General features: G+C 36.5%; 1 protein-coding gene across 11 annotated transcripts in view; it reads right to left on the bottom strand.

Annotated features, from left to right (window-relative positions):
• CDC42BPA (CDC42 binding protein kinase alpha) overlaps positions 1 to 17425 on the bottom strand; it is a 449333-nt gene that overhangs the window by 319584 nt on the left and 112324 nt on the right. For all 11 annotated transcript variants that reach the window (XM_037822691.1, XM_037822669.1, XM_037822670.1 and 8 more), the window contains one exon: positions 16995 to 17086. In XM_037822691.1, coding sequence (XP_037678619.1) covers positions 16995 to 17086 — 92 coding nt within the window. Of the gene's footprint in view, positions 1 to 16994; positions 17087 to 17425 lie in introns of those variants that run through there.

Raw genomic sequence — 17425 nt, 5'->3', positions numbered from 1 at the left:
AATTAGAAGGATCACAGGAAACCAAGCAAGATCCAAAAATCGATTGCATACCTACATATTAGCACATACTACTGGAATATAAATTTTTTTAGTATCATTTTGACAGTATGGTGGCAAAAATATCATTCTGACACCATACTGTTGAAAAACATCAGTGTTGAGAAGAACAAAGTAATTCAGCAGAAATTTAACAAGATAAAAGCAAGAGCTGTATAATAAAGCTAAGAATACTCTTGACAAAAATTAAAGTAGGCTTTAAAAATAGAAATACCTTGTTCATGGACTCTCAGACTTAACACTGTTAAGGTATCAGTACTCCCAAAATTGATCTATAAATTCAATGCACGCTCAGGTACAATACTAGTTAACTTTTAGGGAAATTAATTAGCTGATTAAAATTTGTACAATGTACAAGTCCTAGCTTAAAAAAAAAAACAAAGTTGGAGGAATTACACTCAGACTTCATTACATACTCTCAACTTTCCAGTATAAAGCTACAGGGATCAAGGCAATGTGTTACTGGCATAAGAACAGACAGAGATAAATGAAACAAAACAGAAAGTAGCAATAGATCCACACTTACATGGTCAAATGATTTCTTTTTTAGAACAAAAACTAATTCAATACAGGAAAATAACCTTTCAATAAATGGTGCTGAAAAAATTGGTTTTTCATTTGGAAAAAAAAATAATAAACCTTAAGACCTACCTTATATCATACATGAATTAAACTGAAATGGATCACCAACCTAAACATAAAAACTAAAACTATAAAGTTTTTTAACATGACAACGTATGTACAACATATTTTCCATTTTAAACACTTTCAAATATATAATTATATGGTATTTATTAAATGTTGTGCTACCATCACCACTACACATTAACAAAACTCGTCCACTGAGCAAAACAGAAACTCTGTACAAATTAAGCATTAACTCAATTTTTCCTTCCCCCAACTGGTAACCAGTACTCTATTTTCTAGGTCTATGACTGCATATTCTAGCTATTTCACATAAGTGGAATCATACAGTATCAGCACCTTTCTATCTGACTTATTTCACTCAACGTGATGTCTTCCAGGTTTATTGATGTTGTAGCATGTATCAGACTTTATTCCTTTCTATAGATGAATGATATTTCATTATATATCTATCACATTCTCTTTATCCATTTCTCTACTGGTGGACATCTGGGTTGCTTCCACCTTTTGGCTACTGTGAATAATGCTGCCATGAATACTGGTATATAAATCTCTGACTGACTCCCTGTTTCAATTCTTTTGATCATATACCTACAAGTGGGATTGCCGGGTCATATGGTAGTTCTATGTTTTAACTTTTTATGAAACGTCAAACTGTTTTACAATCCCACCAACAATAAACGAGGGTTTCTATTTCTCTCCATCTTCACCAACAACAGACATTTTCCAATGTTTTAATAATAGCCATTCTAGTAGATGTGAAGTGATATTTTTTTAGTATCATTTTGACTCTATGGTGGCAAAAACATCATTCTGACACCATACTGTTGAAAAATATCAGTGTCGAGAAAAACAAAGTAATTCAGCAGATATTTAATAAGATATAAGCAATTTAGAGTTGCATTTTCCTAAAAGATAATGATATTGAGCATCTTTTCATGTGCTTATTAGCCACCTGTATATCTTCTTAAAAGAAATGTCTATTCAAGACCTTCGCTCATTTTTAAATGGGCTGTCTTTTATTGTTGAGTTATAAGAGTTCTTTATATGTTCTGGGTATTAAACCCCTATTAGATATCTGGCTTCTAAATATTTTCTCCCATCCTGTAGGTTTTCTTTTCATTTTCTTGATTATGTCCTTGGATGCACAAACATTTTTAGTTTTCATGAGGTCTTACGTTTTCATTAGTTGCTCGTACTTTTGGTGTAAAGTCTAAAAATCTATTGCCCATTACAGGGTTCTGAAGATATTTCCCCACATTCTCTTCTAGAAGTTTTAGAGTTTTAGTGCTTATATTTAGGTAACTGATGCATTTTTAGTTAATTTTTGTATATGGTGTGAAGCATGGTCCACTTTCTTTCTTTTGCATGAGGATATCCAAGTTTCCCAGCACTATTTGTAAAAGACTACAAAGCTTTTAAAAAGAAAACATAGGTAAATATCTTTGTGACCTGGGTATAAACAGAAATTTCTTAGAAAGAACACAAACTAATAATCATAGAGGGAAAAAAAGGTGATAAAATTATACCATCAAAAATAAAAACTTCTGCTCATTAAAAGTCACCTTTTAAGAAAATGTACAGGGAAGTCACACAGTCTTCGAGAAAATATTCACATAACACATATCTGACAAAAAAAAAAAACTTTTATCAATATAGGATTTAAAGAACTCCTGCAATTAAATAACAAAAATAGAAACTACCGCCCCCAAAAAAAATACTGGGCAAAATATTTGAATGGATAATTTATAAAGGAAGTATAAGAGTGGTAAATAAGTGCAAAACAGCTCATCATTTTTACATATATTTACACACCTACCAGAATGGCTGAAATTAAAGACTGACAATAAAAATACTGATGAGAACCTAAGATGGCGACTAGGTGAGACAGGGCAAAAAAACACCTCTGTGAAAAATACTAAATAAAAACCAGAAAGTGACCCAGAAAAGCACTTCCAGCGATGCACCAGCTGGACAAGGTCTGCTAAAACCACAGGGACCATGCATTTGGCAAAACCAGGAGCCTGCATTCTGAAACGAGTGAGTGAGCCTACTGAAAGTCCAGCAGCCACGCTGCAGTGTGGGGAAACGGTGGGCTGGCATTTGGAGACGGACTAGTTCTTTAAAGAAAAAAAGGCCCGTGAGCAGCTGCAGATAAGACGGGGAGAGCCACACAGTGAAGCACGGCAGAAGTGGGCTGGGCTAATGCCTCGGTGTCTGGCGTGGAGGATACCCCTTCCCATACCCCCTGATGATAAGTCTCAAGACCAGAGGAGCAGAGGGGAGCCAAACGGAGAAAAAAGACCGCATTCCTTGCAGCCATCTCCCAGCAGGAGGGGGACACTCCTGCCTGGGGCTAGACCCACAGCCCAGAGCCACGCCAAGAAACCCAATGTGATGGGGAATCTTTCCCGCAGCACTACACACATGCCACAATATCAGCCGTGGACAATGGCCTTTAATGCACCCACGGCTGATTGTCCCAGAGCTGGGAAGGCGGAGCCATGCAAAAAGGGGGATGTTAACGCGTCCCATTCAACCATCACTGAAGCGGGCTGGGAGGGCCCCTGCACAGCCTGGTGACCCAAGGCTTCCCTGGGGGGCCGGCACACACTTGTGACATGGCGTGGCCCTCCCTCAGCAGAGGTCCTGGAAGAGCACAGCTGGGAAGGGGGAACTGCTCGGAAATCCCAGGGACCCTACGCCAATACCAAGGACTTCTGGGTCAGAGGCAGAGACAACCTGTGGCAAGACTGAAATGAAGGCTTAGGCTCCTGCAATGGCCTTAAATCTCAGGGAACACCTGGGAGGTTTGATTATTAAAGCTGCCTTGCCTCCCTAACCACTCAGACACACGCCCCACACTCAGGGCAGACAGCACCAACGACATACTCAAATTTAGTGCACCAGTTGAACCTCACAAGAATCAGATCCCCACACACCACAAAGACAAAGTAGGGGACAACTGACTTGAGAGGAATAGGTGACTCACGGATGCCATCTGCTGGTTGGTTAGAGAAAATGTACACCACCAAGCTGCAGCTCTGATGAATTAGAGATCAAGTAAAGCAAATGGCAAGAGGCCAGAAACAACAGAAAATCTTAAAGCATATGATAAAACCAGACGATATGGAGAACCCAAACCCAAACCCAAACACCCAAATCAAAAGATCAGTAGACACACAGTACTCGGCACAATTAATCAAAGAATTACAGACAGGCAACAAGAGCATGGCTCAGGATATAAATGACATGAAGAAGAGCATGGCACAGGATATAAAGGACATAAAGAAGACCCCAGAAGAGCATAAAGAAGAAATTGCAAGAGTAAATAAAAAAATAGAAGATCTTATGGAAATAAAAGAAACTGTTGACCAAATTAAAAAGATACTGGATATTCATAATACAAGATTAGAGGGGAGAGGCGGGGCAAGATGGCGAACTGGTGAGCTGTATGTTTTAGTTACTCCTCCAGGAAAGTAAGTAGAAAGCCAGGAACTGCGTGGACTGGACACCACAGAGCAATCTGACTTTGGGCATACTTCATACAACACTCATGAAAACGTGGAAACTACTGAGATCACCAAAATCTGTAAGTTTTTGCGGCCAGGGGACCCGCGCCCCTCCCTGCCAGGCTCAGTCCCGTGGGAGGAGGGGCTGTCAGCTCCGGGAAGGAGAAGGGAGAACTGCAGTGGCAGCCCTTATCGGAAACTCATCCTACTGATCCAAACTCCAACCATAGATAGACTGAGACCAGACACCAGAGAATCTAAGAGCAGCCAGCCCAGCAGAGAGGAGACAGGCATAGAAAAAAACAGCACGAAAAACTCCAAAATAAAAGCGGAGGATTTTTGGAGTTCTGGTGAACATAGAAAGGGGAAGGGCAGAGCTCAGGCCCTGAGGCTCATATGCAAATCCTGAAGAAAAGCTGATCTCTCTGCCCTGTGGACCTTTCCTTAATGGCCCTGGTTGCTTTGTCTCTTAGCATTTCAGTAACCCATTAGATCTCTGAGGAGGGCCCTTTTTTTTTTTTAATCCTTTTTTCTTTTTCTAAAAAAAATTACTCTAAGAAGCCCAATACAGAAAGCTTCAAAGACCTGCAATTTGGACAGGTCAAGAGCAGAACTAAGAGAGCTCTGAGACAAAAGGCAATAATCCAGTGGCTGAGAAAATTCACTAAACACCACAACTTCCCAAGAAAAGTGGGGTGTCCGTTCACAGCCATCATCCTGGTGGACAGGAAACACTCCTGCCCATCGCCAGCCCCATAGCCCAGAGCTGCCCCAGACAACCCAGTGTGACGGAAGTGCTTCAAATAACAGGCACACACCACAAAACTGGGCGTGGACATCAGCCTTCCCTGCAACCTCAGCTGATTGTCCCAGAGTTGGGAAGGTGGAGCAGTGTGAATTAACAAAGCCCCATTCAGCCATCATTTGAGCAGACTGGGAGCCTCCCTACACAGCCCAGCAGCCCAGAACTGCCCTGGGGGGACGGCACTCACCTGTGACATAGCATAGTCATCCCTCAACAGAGGACCCGGGGTGCACGGCCTGGAAGAGGGGCCCACTTGCAAGTCTCAGGAGCCATACGCCAATACCAAGGACTTGTGGGTCAGTGGCAGAGACAAACTGTGGCAGGACTGAACTGAAGGATTAGACTATTGCAGCAGCTTTAAAACTCTAGGATCACCAGGGAGATTTGATTGTTAGGGCCACCCCCCCTCCCTGACTGCCCAGAAACACGCCCCATATACAGGGCAGGCAACACCAACTACACACGCAAGCTTGGTACACCAATTGGACCCCACAAGACTCACTCCCCCCACTCACCAAAAAGGCTAAGCAGGGGAGAACTGGCTTGTGGAGAACAGGTGGCTCGTGGACGCCACCTGCTGGTTAGTTAGAGAAAGTGTACTCCACGAAGCTGTAGATCTGATAAATTAGAGATAAGGACTTCAATTGGTCTACAAATCCTAAAAGAACCCTATCAAGTTCAGCAAATGCCACGAGGCCAAAAACAACAGAAAATTATAAAGCATATGAAAAAACCAGACGATATGGATAACCCAAGCCCAAGCACCCAAATCAAAAGACCAGAAGAGACACAGCACCTAGAGCAGATACTCAAAGAACTAAAGATGAACAATGAGACCATAGTACGGGATATGAAGGAAATCAAGAAGACCCTAGAAGAGCATAAAGAAGACATAGCAAGACTAAATAAAAAAATGGATGATCTTATGGAAATTAAAGAAACTGTTGACCAAATTAAAAAGATTCTGGACACTCATAGTACAAGACTAGAGGAAGCTGAACAACGAATCAGTGACCTGGAAGATGACAGAATGGAAAATGAAAGCATAAAAGAAAGAATGGGGAAAAAAATTGAAAAACTCAAAATGGACCTCAGGGATATGATAGATAATATGAAACGTCCGAATATAAGACTCATTGGTGTCCCAGAAGGGGAAGAAAAGGGTAAAGGTCTAGGAAGAGTATTCAAAGAAATTGTTGGGGAAAACTTCCCAAATTTTCTAAACAACATAAATACACAAATCATAAATGCTCAGCGAACTCCAAATAGAATAAATCCAAATAAACCCACTCCGAGACATATACTGATCACACTGTCAAACACGGAAGAGAAGGAGCAAGTTCTTAAAGCAGCAAGAGAAAAGCAATTCACCACATACAAAGGAAACAGCATAAGACTAAGTAGTGACTACTCAGCAGCCACCATGGAGGCAAGAAGGCAGTGGCACGATATATTTAAAATTCTGAGTGAGAAAAATTTCCAACCAAGAATACTTTATCCAGCAAAACTCTCCTTCAAATTTGAGGGAGAGCTTAAATTTTTCACAAACAAACAAATGCTGAGAGATTTTGCTACTAAAAGACCTGCCCTACTTCAGATACTAAAGGGAACCCTACCAACAGAGAAACAAAGAAAGGAGAGGGAGATAAAGAGAATTTTAACAGACATATATAGAATATTACATCCCAGGTCACTGGGATACACATTCTTCTTGAGTGATCATGGATCTTTCTCCAGAATGGACTGTATGCTGGGACATAAAACAAGCCTCAATAAATTAAAAAAAAAAAAAAAAAAAAAAGAATTTGTTCAAAGCACATTCTCTGACCACAATGGAATACAAATAGAAGTCAATAACCATCACAGACTTGGAGAATTCACAAACACCTGGAGGGTAAAAATGAGGAGGAGATGAAAACATTCCCAGATAATCAAAAGCTGAGGGACTTCAACACCAGTAGATCAATCCTATAAGAAATGCTAAAGGGAGCTGAGCAGGCTGAAAGGAAGGAACACTCAACAATTGACTGAAACTACATGAAGAAGTAAAGATTACCAATAAAGATCACATGGTAAATATGAATACCAATACTACTGTATTTTTGATTTATAATTCCACTATTTACTTCCTACAGGATCTAAAATACATAAACTGTAATGATAAATCAGTAGGTTTGGACTCAATGTAAAATACGTAATTTTTGATAAGAACTACATAATGGGGGAACGATGGAGTATAGGAACATAGTTTATGTGTCCTATTGAAGTTAAGTTGGTATCAAAGAAAAACAAAATTGTTATAGATTTAAGATGCTAAATTTAAGCGCTATGGTAAACACAAAGAAAGTATCAGAGAATATGACCATAGAGATGAAAAGTAGAGTAGGGGTTCCGAGAAGTGGGGGAAGGGGCAATGGGGAGTTAAGAAATGAGTGTAGGGTTTCTGTCTGGGGTGAAGGGAAACTTCTAGAAATGGATGATGGGAAGGTAATAGCATCGCAACATTCTAAATGTGATTAATCCCACTAATGGAATGCTAGGGAAGGGGTGGTATGGGAAGATTTAGGCTGTATATAAGTTTCCACAATTAAAAAAAAAAAAAAAAATGACAGTCTAAATAGATGACAATTTAATGCCAAGGATGATCCTGGATGGGATGAGAAGACAGAGGAGAGGAGGCTCAAAGGGACACAGGTGGGACATAAGAAAAAAAAACGGAAATACAGAATGTAAGCTTTGTATCAATGTTGAATTTCTTGAACTTCTTAGCTGTGCTTAATGGGATTGCATAAAAGAATGTTCTTGTCCATGGGAAAAGTATATGTGAATTATATTGTTTGTTCAAAGATGTTTGCAGCTTGCTCTCATATGTTCAGAGGACAGAGCAATAGATGATGGATGATAAACGGAGGGGGGGGGGGAGAAATGGTGGTGTGAGAGGATGTTAAAGGTGGTGGATCAGGGTATCAGGGGAGGGGGATCAGGGTATGCTGGAGTTCTATGTATGGGGTTTGTACTGTTTTTGCAACTGTTCCTGTAAGTTTGAATTTATTTCAAAATAAAATTTCTTAAATAAATAAATATATAAATAAATAAAAATATTGATGATAACATGGAACTTAACTGGTGTGAATGTAAAATGGTACAACCCCACTGGAAAAAGTGTGCCATTTCCTTATATATTTAAATATGCAATACTCTTTAACATAGCAGTTCTATTCCTTGGTACTTATCCAAGGAAAATGAAAGCATTATTTCCATAAAAACTTGTAGAACAATGTTCCTATCCATTTATTCCTAGTAGCCAAAGAAACATCCCAAATGTTGGTAAACCAGAGAATGGATAAAGTAGTTCATTCATAAAATATTATTCAACAATAAAAAGGAAGTATTAACACAGACAAGTGCAAGCCTGTAGGTAACTGACAGGAAAAGGAACTAAGGTAAAAGCAATGTTCTATATCTTTGATAAGGGTGAATCCATTTGTCAAAACTCAGAATTGTAGGTATGCAATTTTTTTGTATTTCAATGTATATAAAATTAACCTCAAAATATGAAAAAGAAAACAATCTTCCCTCCTGATCCAGATGGCTTCACTAGTGAATTCTTCCAAACATCTTAAAAAAGAAATAAACATCTTTTTACAAACTCTTTCAGGAAACTGAGAAAGAAGGAAAACTTCCTAAATTGTCTTAAAAGGTAGATACCATTCTAAAATATAAGAAGAAAATTATGAGGTAAATTAAAAGGAAATTGTTCTCACGCAGCAAAACAAACAAGAATGCTAAATAAAATATTAGCAAATCAAAACCAACTATTTGTTTAAAGGATAGAACCAAAACAACTGGATTTATACAGCAGTAAAATTTGTATAATATAGGTACAACATTTGAAAAATAATCACTATAATTCCCATGTTTACCAAATATAGAAGTAAATCACATATTCAAAATAGATACAAAAAAAGCTTTTGATAAAATTTAACTCCTCTTCAGGATAAAAGCTCTCCAGAGACTAAGCTAGAAGGAATTTTGATGATTATATGGTATGTGAATATATTTCAATAAAATTGCATTACAAAAACAACAGCAACAACAAAAAAGACTAAAGGAAAACTTCTTTAATATGAAAAAGGGTAACAATACAAAAAAAGGAAAAAGCTGTGACAAGCTTCATACTCAATGGTAAAACACTGAACACTTTCCACCTCAGTTCAAGAACCAGGCAAAAATATCCATTCTCACCACTTGTATTCAACATTTTATGAGGATCTTCTCTATTGTAATAATACTAGAAAAAGAAATAAAAGGCATAAAGATTGGAAAGAAAGTAAAATGGCTATCTGGGAGATGAAATGATTGGGTACGTGGAAAAAAAATTTAATTAAATATAAACTGGAATTTTTTAATGAGTAATTTTAATAAGATCTTTAAATACAAGATCAGTCTAGAAAAATCAACTCTATTTCTATCCTATCAGTAAAGGAAAAATTACAATTCTAAAAATATCACTTACAAGGCTCATCAAAAAATATAAAATACCCAGGAATAAATTTACTGAAAGACAAATAAGACTTCTACATCGAAACTCCAAAAAATGATTAACAGGAACGCACACCAGAATCACCTGATTTACACAAAGGTCCTCTGCAATGCAACAGGAAAAAAAAAATCTTTAAAATAAATGGGGCTGAGAAATCTACAGAGAGTAAAATTAAACTCTATATACACCTTAGAAAACACATGATGATCAATACCAGATGGATGATAGACTTAAATGTCAAAGTTCCCCCCCCAAAAAAAAAAAAAAAGATTATCAAAGATAATATAGAAAAATATCTTCATGACCTTGGGTTAGGGAAGATTTCTTAAAGGAATACAAAAAGCACTAATCATAAAGAAAACTTTAATTAACTGGACTTCACTAAAGCCTGTTCAATAAAAGACCCATTTAGAGCAAAAGTCAAGCTACAGAGGGAAAGAAGATATTTAACACATACCCACCCACCCCCACACACTGTATCTCTAAGAAAGGAGATACAAAGAAATACGCACCAATAAATCAGACAACCCATCCACCTTCTCCAATTCCCCGACTCCAAAAATATGCACTTCAAGAAAAAGGACATGCAACTGACAGGAAAATGCGCTGAACTTTCAGAGTCATCAAGAAATGCAAAATGAAATCACAATGCAATATAATACCACTATATATGCAGGAAAAAAATGTGTAATATCAAAAGAGTGACCCCCAGAGTTGGTGAGGTTGCAAAGCAACTGGAAGCTTCACACATTGTATGTGGAAGAATAAATTGGTAAGCACTTGGAAACTATTTAGCACTTTTACTAAAGCTATACATGCCTAACCTGGGATCCAGCAATTCCATTCCTAAGAATATATCAAACACAAATGAGTTTCAAAAGACATGTACAAGAATGTCTATAGTAGCATTATTTACAATGGCCAAAAAACATAACCAACTTGAGTACCCACCAACACAACTATGGATAAGTAACTTACGGAATATTCATACAAAGGGATGCTGCTAGCCAAGGAAAACTAAGGATGAATCACACAGAAAGAACGTTGAACAAAAGAAACTAGAAACAAAAGTATATACTATATAATTTCATAGATACAAAATTCAAACACACGTAAAAGTAATCTGTGGCTATTGAAGTCACAATGGCTGATTAATGGGAGGTGGTGATTCATTTACAGGGGGCTAAGGGAGGCTACTGGAATGCTGGAAATATTCTACATCTCGATTGGTATGATGGTTACACAAATTCATACATATGAGAAATCCATTGAGTTATGCATGTGTATAAGTCAATTTTTAAAAATTTTAAAGAATTCAAAAGAAATATATATTTTGAGGGAAATAAAAGCAGATAATTTATTATCATCAAAACTGCATTAAAGGGGCAAGATGGCAGCATAGAGAGGAGTGGGATTTAGTTAGTCTCCTGGAACAACTAATAAACAACCAGGAATAACTAGTAAATAATCTGGAACAACTGCTGGGAGACAACCGTGACTGTCCACACATTGTACAACAACCTGGATTGGGTGGAATGGCTAAGATTATAGCATAAAATCTGAAAGTAAAAACTGCAGAACCGAGCCGGGAGTCCCCTCCCCCAACGGCACGCTGAGCTGTCAGCCCTCGCTGTAGGAGAAGCCAGCATTCCCACAGCCAGCAAATATAGTTCAGCTCAGCTCCACTTGGCTTTAATTAACAAATGTGGACTGCTGAATACAAGCTACAAACATAGACAAAACTTCTAACAAGCAGACAGAGGCTTTTACAGATGACTGACCTTAAAGAGCCAGAAAGACCAGGGGTTCTCTCTGACTGACAGGGAAAAGTGGGGGGCCGTGGACATGTTCTGAAAGGGGGCTTTCTTTCCCTTTGCCTCCTTCTCAACCTGAGTGGTTCAGTGGAGAGAGCCTCAGCCATTTTCAGTTTGTAGCACTCTGACCCAGACAAGGGTGGAGATAACAGAGGCACAAATTCAAATGCAGAAGATAACTCCCTAGGGGGTGTATCTTCCCTAAGAGGAAGGAGGTGGGGCCCAGCTCTAAGGCCGACCTTCCCTTCAGAATTCAGACCCCAGACCTGGGGGGAAACAGCCAAAACAGAAACTAAAGGGGCCACACCTCCTTACACCAGTCAGGAGCAACAGACTGACAGGCGCCACCTGCTGGGCAGGTTATGAAAAGCACAGTGGCTAGAGGCCTCTCAGGAAAGCCTGTCATTCTTCTAAAATACACCCTGAATATAACCCTATTCTGAGACCTGAACCCATTCTGGTCCAGGAAAATCTGATTTGGATTGCCAAGGAAACCAGAAGCTTAGACAACAGAAAACTACAAATTACAATAGGAAAAACAAAGATATGGCCCAGTCAAAGAAACAAACTTACACCTCAGTTAAGATACAGTTGAGATACTGTTTCATTTTAATGAAAAATCAATTAAAGATTTTCAAAGAAACATGCTAAATCAAATAAAAAACCAAATCAATGAGTTCAGGAAAGATATGGCAAAAGAGAGGAAGGATATAAAGAAAACACTGGGTGAACATAAGGCAGAAATTGAAAGTTTGGAAAAACTACTGGCAGAATCTATGGAAATGAAAGGCACAATACAACAGATGAAAAACACAATGGAGACATAAAACAGCAGATCTCAAGAGGCAGAAGAAAACACTCAGGAACTGGAGAACAAGACACCTGAAATCCTACACACAGAAGAACAAATAGGGAAAAGAATGGAAAAATATGAGCAATATCTCACGGAACCGAATGACAACATGAAGCAATGAATGTACCTGTCAGTGGTGTCCCAGAAGGAGAAGAGAAGGGAAAAAAGGCAGAAGCAATAATAGAGGAAATAATCAATGAAAATTTCCCATCTCTTATGAAAGACATAAAATTACAGATCCAAGAACCGCAGCGTACTCCAAACAGAATAGACCTACGCTAAGACGCTTAATCAGATTATCAAACATCAAAGACAAAGAGAGAATCCTGAAAGCAGCGAGAGAAAAGCTATCCATCACATACAAAGGAAGCTTGATACGACTATGTGTGGATTTCTCTGTAGAAACCATGGAAGCAAGAAGGCAGTGGTGTGATATATTTAAGATACTGAAAGCGAAAAACTGCCAACCAAGAATCCTATATCCGGAAAAACTGTCCTTCAAATATGAGGGGGAGTTTAAAATATTCTCTGACAAACAGACAATGAGACAGTTTGTGAACAATATACCTGCTCTGCAGGAAATACTAAAGGGAGCACTACAGACAGAAAGGAAAAGACAGGAGTGAGAGGCTTGGAACACAATTTTGGCTGAAGGTAGCACAACAATGTAAGTACACTGAACAAAGACTGTGAGTATGGTTTAAAGAGGAAGGTTAGGAGCATGTGGGACACCAGAAGGAAAGAGGAAAGATAAAGACTGGGACTGCATAACTCAGTGAAACCTAGAGTGTTCAGCAATTGTGATAAAATGAACAAACATGTTTTTACATGAGGGAGAACAAATGAATGTCAACCTTGCAAGGGGTGGTATTGGGGAAAAAATAAAATCAATGCAAACTAGAAACTATAGTCAACAGAAACATGGTATTATGCTTCCTTTAATGTAACAAAGGCAATATACCAAAGATAAATGACTATAAGAGGGGGCCATAAGAGGTATAGGGCTCTTGGCATTGGTGATGTTGTCTGACTCTTTCATTGTACTTCAGTTTAATTCCATCTTTCCTTTTGTTGCTTTTTAGCTGTTATTTTTTTTTCTTTTCTTTCTTTTCCTTTTCTTTTGTCTCTCTACTTTCTTTGACTCTTCCTCCCTCTTTGTGGAAGAAATGGAGATGTCCTTATATAGATAGTGGTAATGGTGGTGAATCCATAAACAAGTAATTATACAGGGAACCACTGATTGTTTTCTTAGGATGGAATATATGCTATGTGAACAAAACTGTACAAAAAAAAAAAACAAATCAAAACAAGAAACGGGTTGATGAAGAAATCTTGAGGGCACTATATTGAGTGAAATAAGTCAGACACATAAGGACAAATATTGTATGGTCTCACTGGTATGAACTAATTATAATATGTAAACCCACAGACATAAAATATAAGTTACCAGAATACAGAACAAGGCTAAAGAATGGGGAGCGGTTGCTTATTATGAGCAGAATGTTTAAATAGGTTGAACTTAAGTGTTTGGAAATGGACAGAGGTAACAGTAGCATGTTAATGTGAGAATAACTAACACTGCTGAGTGGTGTGTGACTGTGGTGGAAACAGGAAGCTTAGAGCCACGTCCACGTATGTCACCAGAAGGAAAGTTGGAGGTTAAAATATGGGAATGCATAAAACACTGAATCTTGTGGTGGACAATTAACTATACAAACATTAGGAATCTCTTTCATCAACTAGAACAAATGTATGACACTATAACTAGAAGTTAATAATAGAAGGGCATGTAGGGAAAAAATATACCTAACGCAAACTATGTACTACAGTTAGTATTTTAACATTCTTTAACATTCTTTCATCAACAGTAACAAATGTACTATAACAATACTACGAGTCAATAACGGTGGGGGGGTGGTTAGAGGTATGGGAGGATTCAAGTTTTTTTTTGTCTTTATATCTTTTCTAGAGTAATGAAAATGTTCTAAAAATTGAAAAAAATTAATTGTGATACATGCATAGCTGTATGATGGTACCGTGGACAACTGATTGTGCACTTTGGATCTCTGGATGATTGTATGGTATGTGAACAATCTCAAAAAAAATTTTTTTTAAATTGTACTAAGAAATACTAAAGGGAATTTTTCAGTCAAAATTAAAATGTTCCAAAAGGGAAATGTGTGAATGTGAAGAAGTATGTGAATGTGAAGAACAGAAAATGTAAATAAGTGCATAAATCTAAATGGAGACAATATAATCACAGAAACTGATAAAATACAAATTTACCAAGAATGTATGCAGTGATCTCTAAAAGAATTGATAGAGTAGGGGGAAGAATAATTTAAAATACTCCATCAATCAAAGAAAAAGCAAGAAATGAGAGAAAAAAATACAGAATGAACAGAACAAATATAAAACAAATAGTAATAAGTAGTGTAACTACATTAAATGTCACCTACCAAATATACTGCAATTAAATTACAAAAAATTATCAGACCGGATTACAAACAAAAACTAACTGTATCTTAATTAACAATAAATATACCATAACAATACAGAAAGTTGAAACTATAAAGCTAGAATAAGACAATTAATTAAAAAATGAATAAAAATACCTGGAGTAACTCTACTAATAAAGAAAAAATTAAATCAATCAGCATTATCTAGAGATAAAAAAAATTCAGAATAATAAAAGAAATATTCATTGGGAGGATATAATAAATCTGTATTTTTATCAGTAAAAAGTGAAAAAAAAATTTAAGAAGAAATAAATCTCTCTCAGCAAATAACAGATCAAGCAGAGAAAAAATTAAAGGATGTAGAAAATTTTAAAAAGACCAATGTATTTACCTAGCTGATATTTATAGAATACTGTACAACAAATTTGAAAGGATTGAAATCTCACAGTGTAGGTTTCCTGACCACTCTTGGAATTACATTATAATTCAACAGCAGAAATATAACTAGAAACATAAACTCCTTAAATGTTGAGAAACTAAGCAATAAACTTCCAAACTCATAGACCAAAACAAAACAAAAAACAGAATGAATGAACAAAAGAAATCATAATGGAAATTTAAAATCATTGTATCTTGAGCAAACAGTAACGAATATGTGACATACCAAAACCTGTCAGCTGTAGCTAAAACTGCTTAGAAGAAACTTTTGCCTTACGAGTACATTGCAAACAAGGAAAGGCTAGAAAGCAATAACCTAAGTACCTATTTCAATAAGTTAGTAAGATAATAGCAAGTTAAAACCAGAGAGAGGTACAAATGATCAATATGGAAATACAAAGAAATACTACTAGAGATTCTACAGACATTTAAAAGATACTAAGAGATCATGAATGATTTTATGCCAATAAATGTGTAAAGTTAGATAACAATTAACATAGCAAACTGGCAAACAAAGAAACAGAAAATCCAAATAGACCTATTTCTATTAAGAAATTGAATATATAATTTAAAACTTTCATGCTAGTAACCTCTAGGCCCCAATGGCTTCACCAGCTAATTCTTCCGAGCATAGAAGGAAGAAATAGTACCAATCTTCACAAACTCTTCTAGAGAATTGTAAAAGAGGGAACATCTTTTTCTTTTTATGCGTCCAACATAACCAAGATACCAAAGTCAAAGCAGGACATAAGTAGAAAAATTACAAGCCAATTTCTCTCAACAGCATAGGTGTAAAAACCCTGAACACACATACACACACAAAAAACAGCAAACAAAACCCAGTGATATTTAAAAAGGATAATAAATGATAACCAAGTTGGGCTTCTATTAGGAATGCAAGGTAAGTTTTAACATTTGAAAATAAATCAGTTGTAATTCAACCCATTAACAGAGTAAGAATAAAAGCCATATGAGTATCTCAAAAGTTACAAAAAATCATGTTATTAAAATTCAGCACCATTCATGATTTTTACAAGTAAAGTTAGCAGGGTTGCTGGGTATGAGGTCACTAAAAAAAGTTTAATTATATTTCTAAATACTAGCAACAAACAATTAGAAAATGAAATTTAATAAATAATTCTAATTAAAATCACATCAAGATTATCACATACCTAAGAATAAATTTGCTGAAGGACGTAAAAGTCCTCTAAACTGAATGAAAAGTACAAAACATTATTGAAAGAAAATTATAAAGCCCTAAATGTGAAGGAATGTACCATGGCCATGGATTAGCAGACTCAATATTGTCAAGATGTCAATTATTCACAAATTGATCTTAAGTTTCAATGCAACACAAATCAAAATCCAAGCAAGATTCTGGGTCTCGTGTGTGTGTGTGTGTGTGTGTGTGTGTGCGCATGCGTGTGTGTGCGTGTGTGTGTGTTCATAAGTGGATATTCAAAAATTCATTCTAAAAATATACGAAAATACAAAGGGCAAATATGGAAGAGTAGGGAGGAAAGGAGGAGGAGGAGGAGGAACTTTGGAATATATCAAGACATCTTATAAAACTAGAGAAATTAAGTTTGCATGATATTGGCACAGAGAGACAGAAAGATGAATGGAAAAGGACAATCCAAAAACATACTTATACTTACATTAACAGTATGAAGTACACATGATATAGAGAAACATCTTCGGAAAAAAATTCCATGACAAACATTTCATTCAAAACATTAAGATATTTTCTGATCAATCATATCAATTACAACAACAAGTAAATAATATTTCAGGTACATTCTCTTATGGACTGTATAAAATTGCTTTCAAAACAAATAGCAAAACTTCTAGAAAATTTTATCTCTTACCTCCCCAAAAGCTCCTCGACCAATCACCTTTAATATTTCAAAGTCTTCTCTGTGTAATCGCATCTGTTTCACTTTAGAAGTAAATGGTTTAGCTGAAACAAACAAACAAAAAGCATCAATTACTTCCTTCTTAAATATATGTGATTCAAATGAGATATAAATAATGGTATTTTTCCTGAAACAATAAAATTTAAATTATGATTAAAAATTAAACCATAAAATAAAATAAAATAAAATAAAAAAATAAAAAAAAAATTAAACCAAAGTATTTAAAGTCTCATCAAATCATACTGAAAAGAAAGAGATCTAATTTCCATGACAAAACAATATATTTCCTTTATTTCTTATACAGGAAATATTTATTGAGAAATACTTTCAAATACAAAATAACGTGAAATAATGCAAAGGAGCAGGGATACAAAAGTGAGGCC

Source organism: Choloepus didactylus, chromosome 2, assembly GCF_015220235.1.
Source record: "Choloepus didactylus isolate mChoDid1 chromosome 2, mChoDid1.pri, whole genome shotgun sequence".
NCBI lineage: Eukaryota > Metazoa > Chordata > Mammalia > Pilosa > Megalonychidae > Choloepus > Choloepus didactylus.
This window is presented reverse-complemented; position numbering and strand designations above follow the sequence as displayed.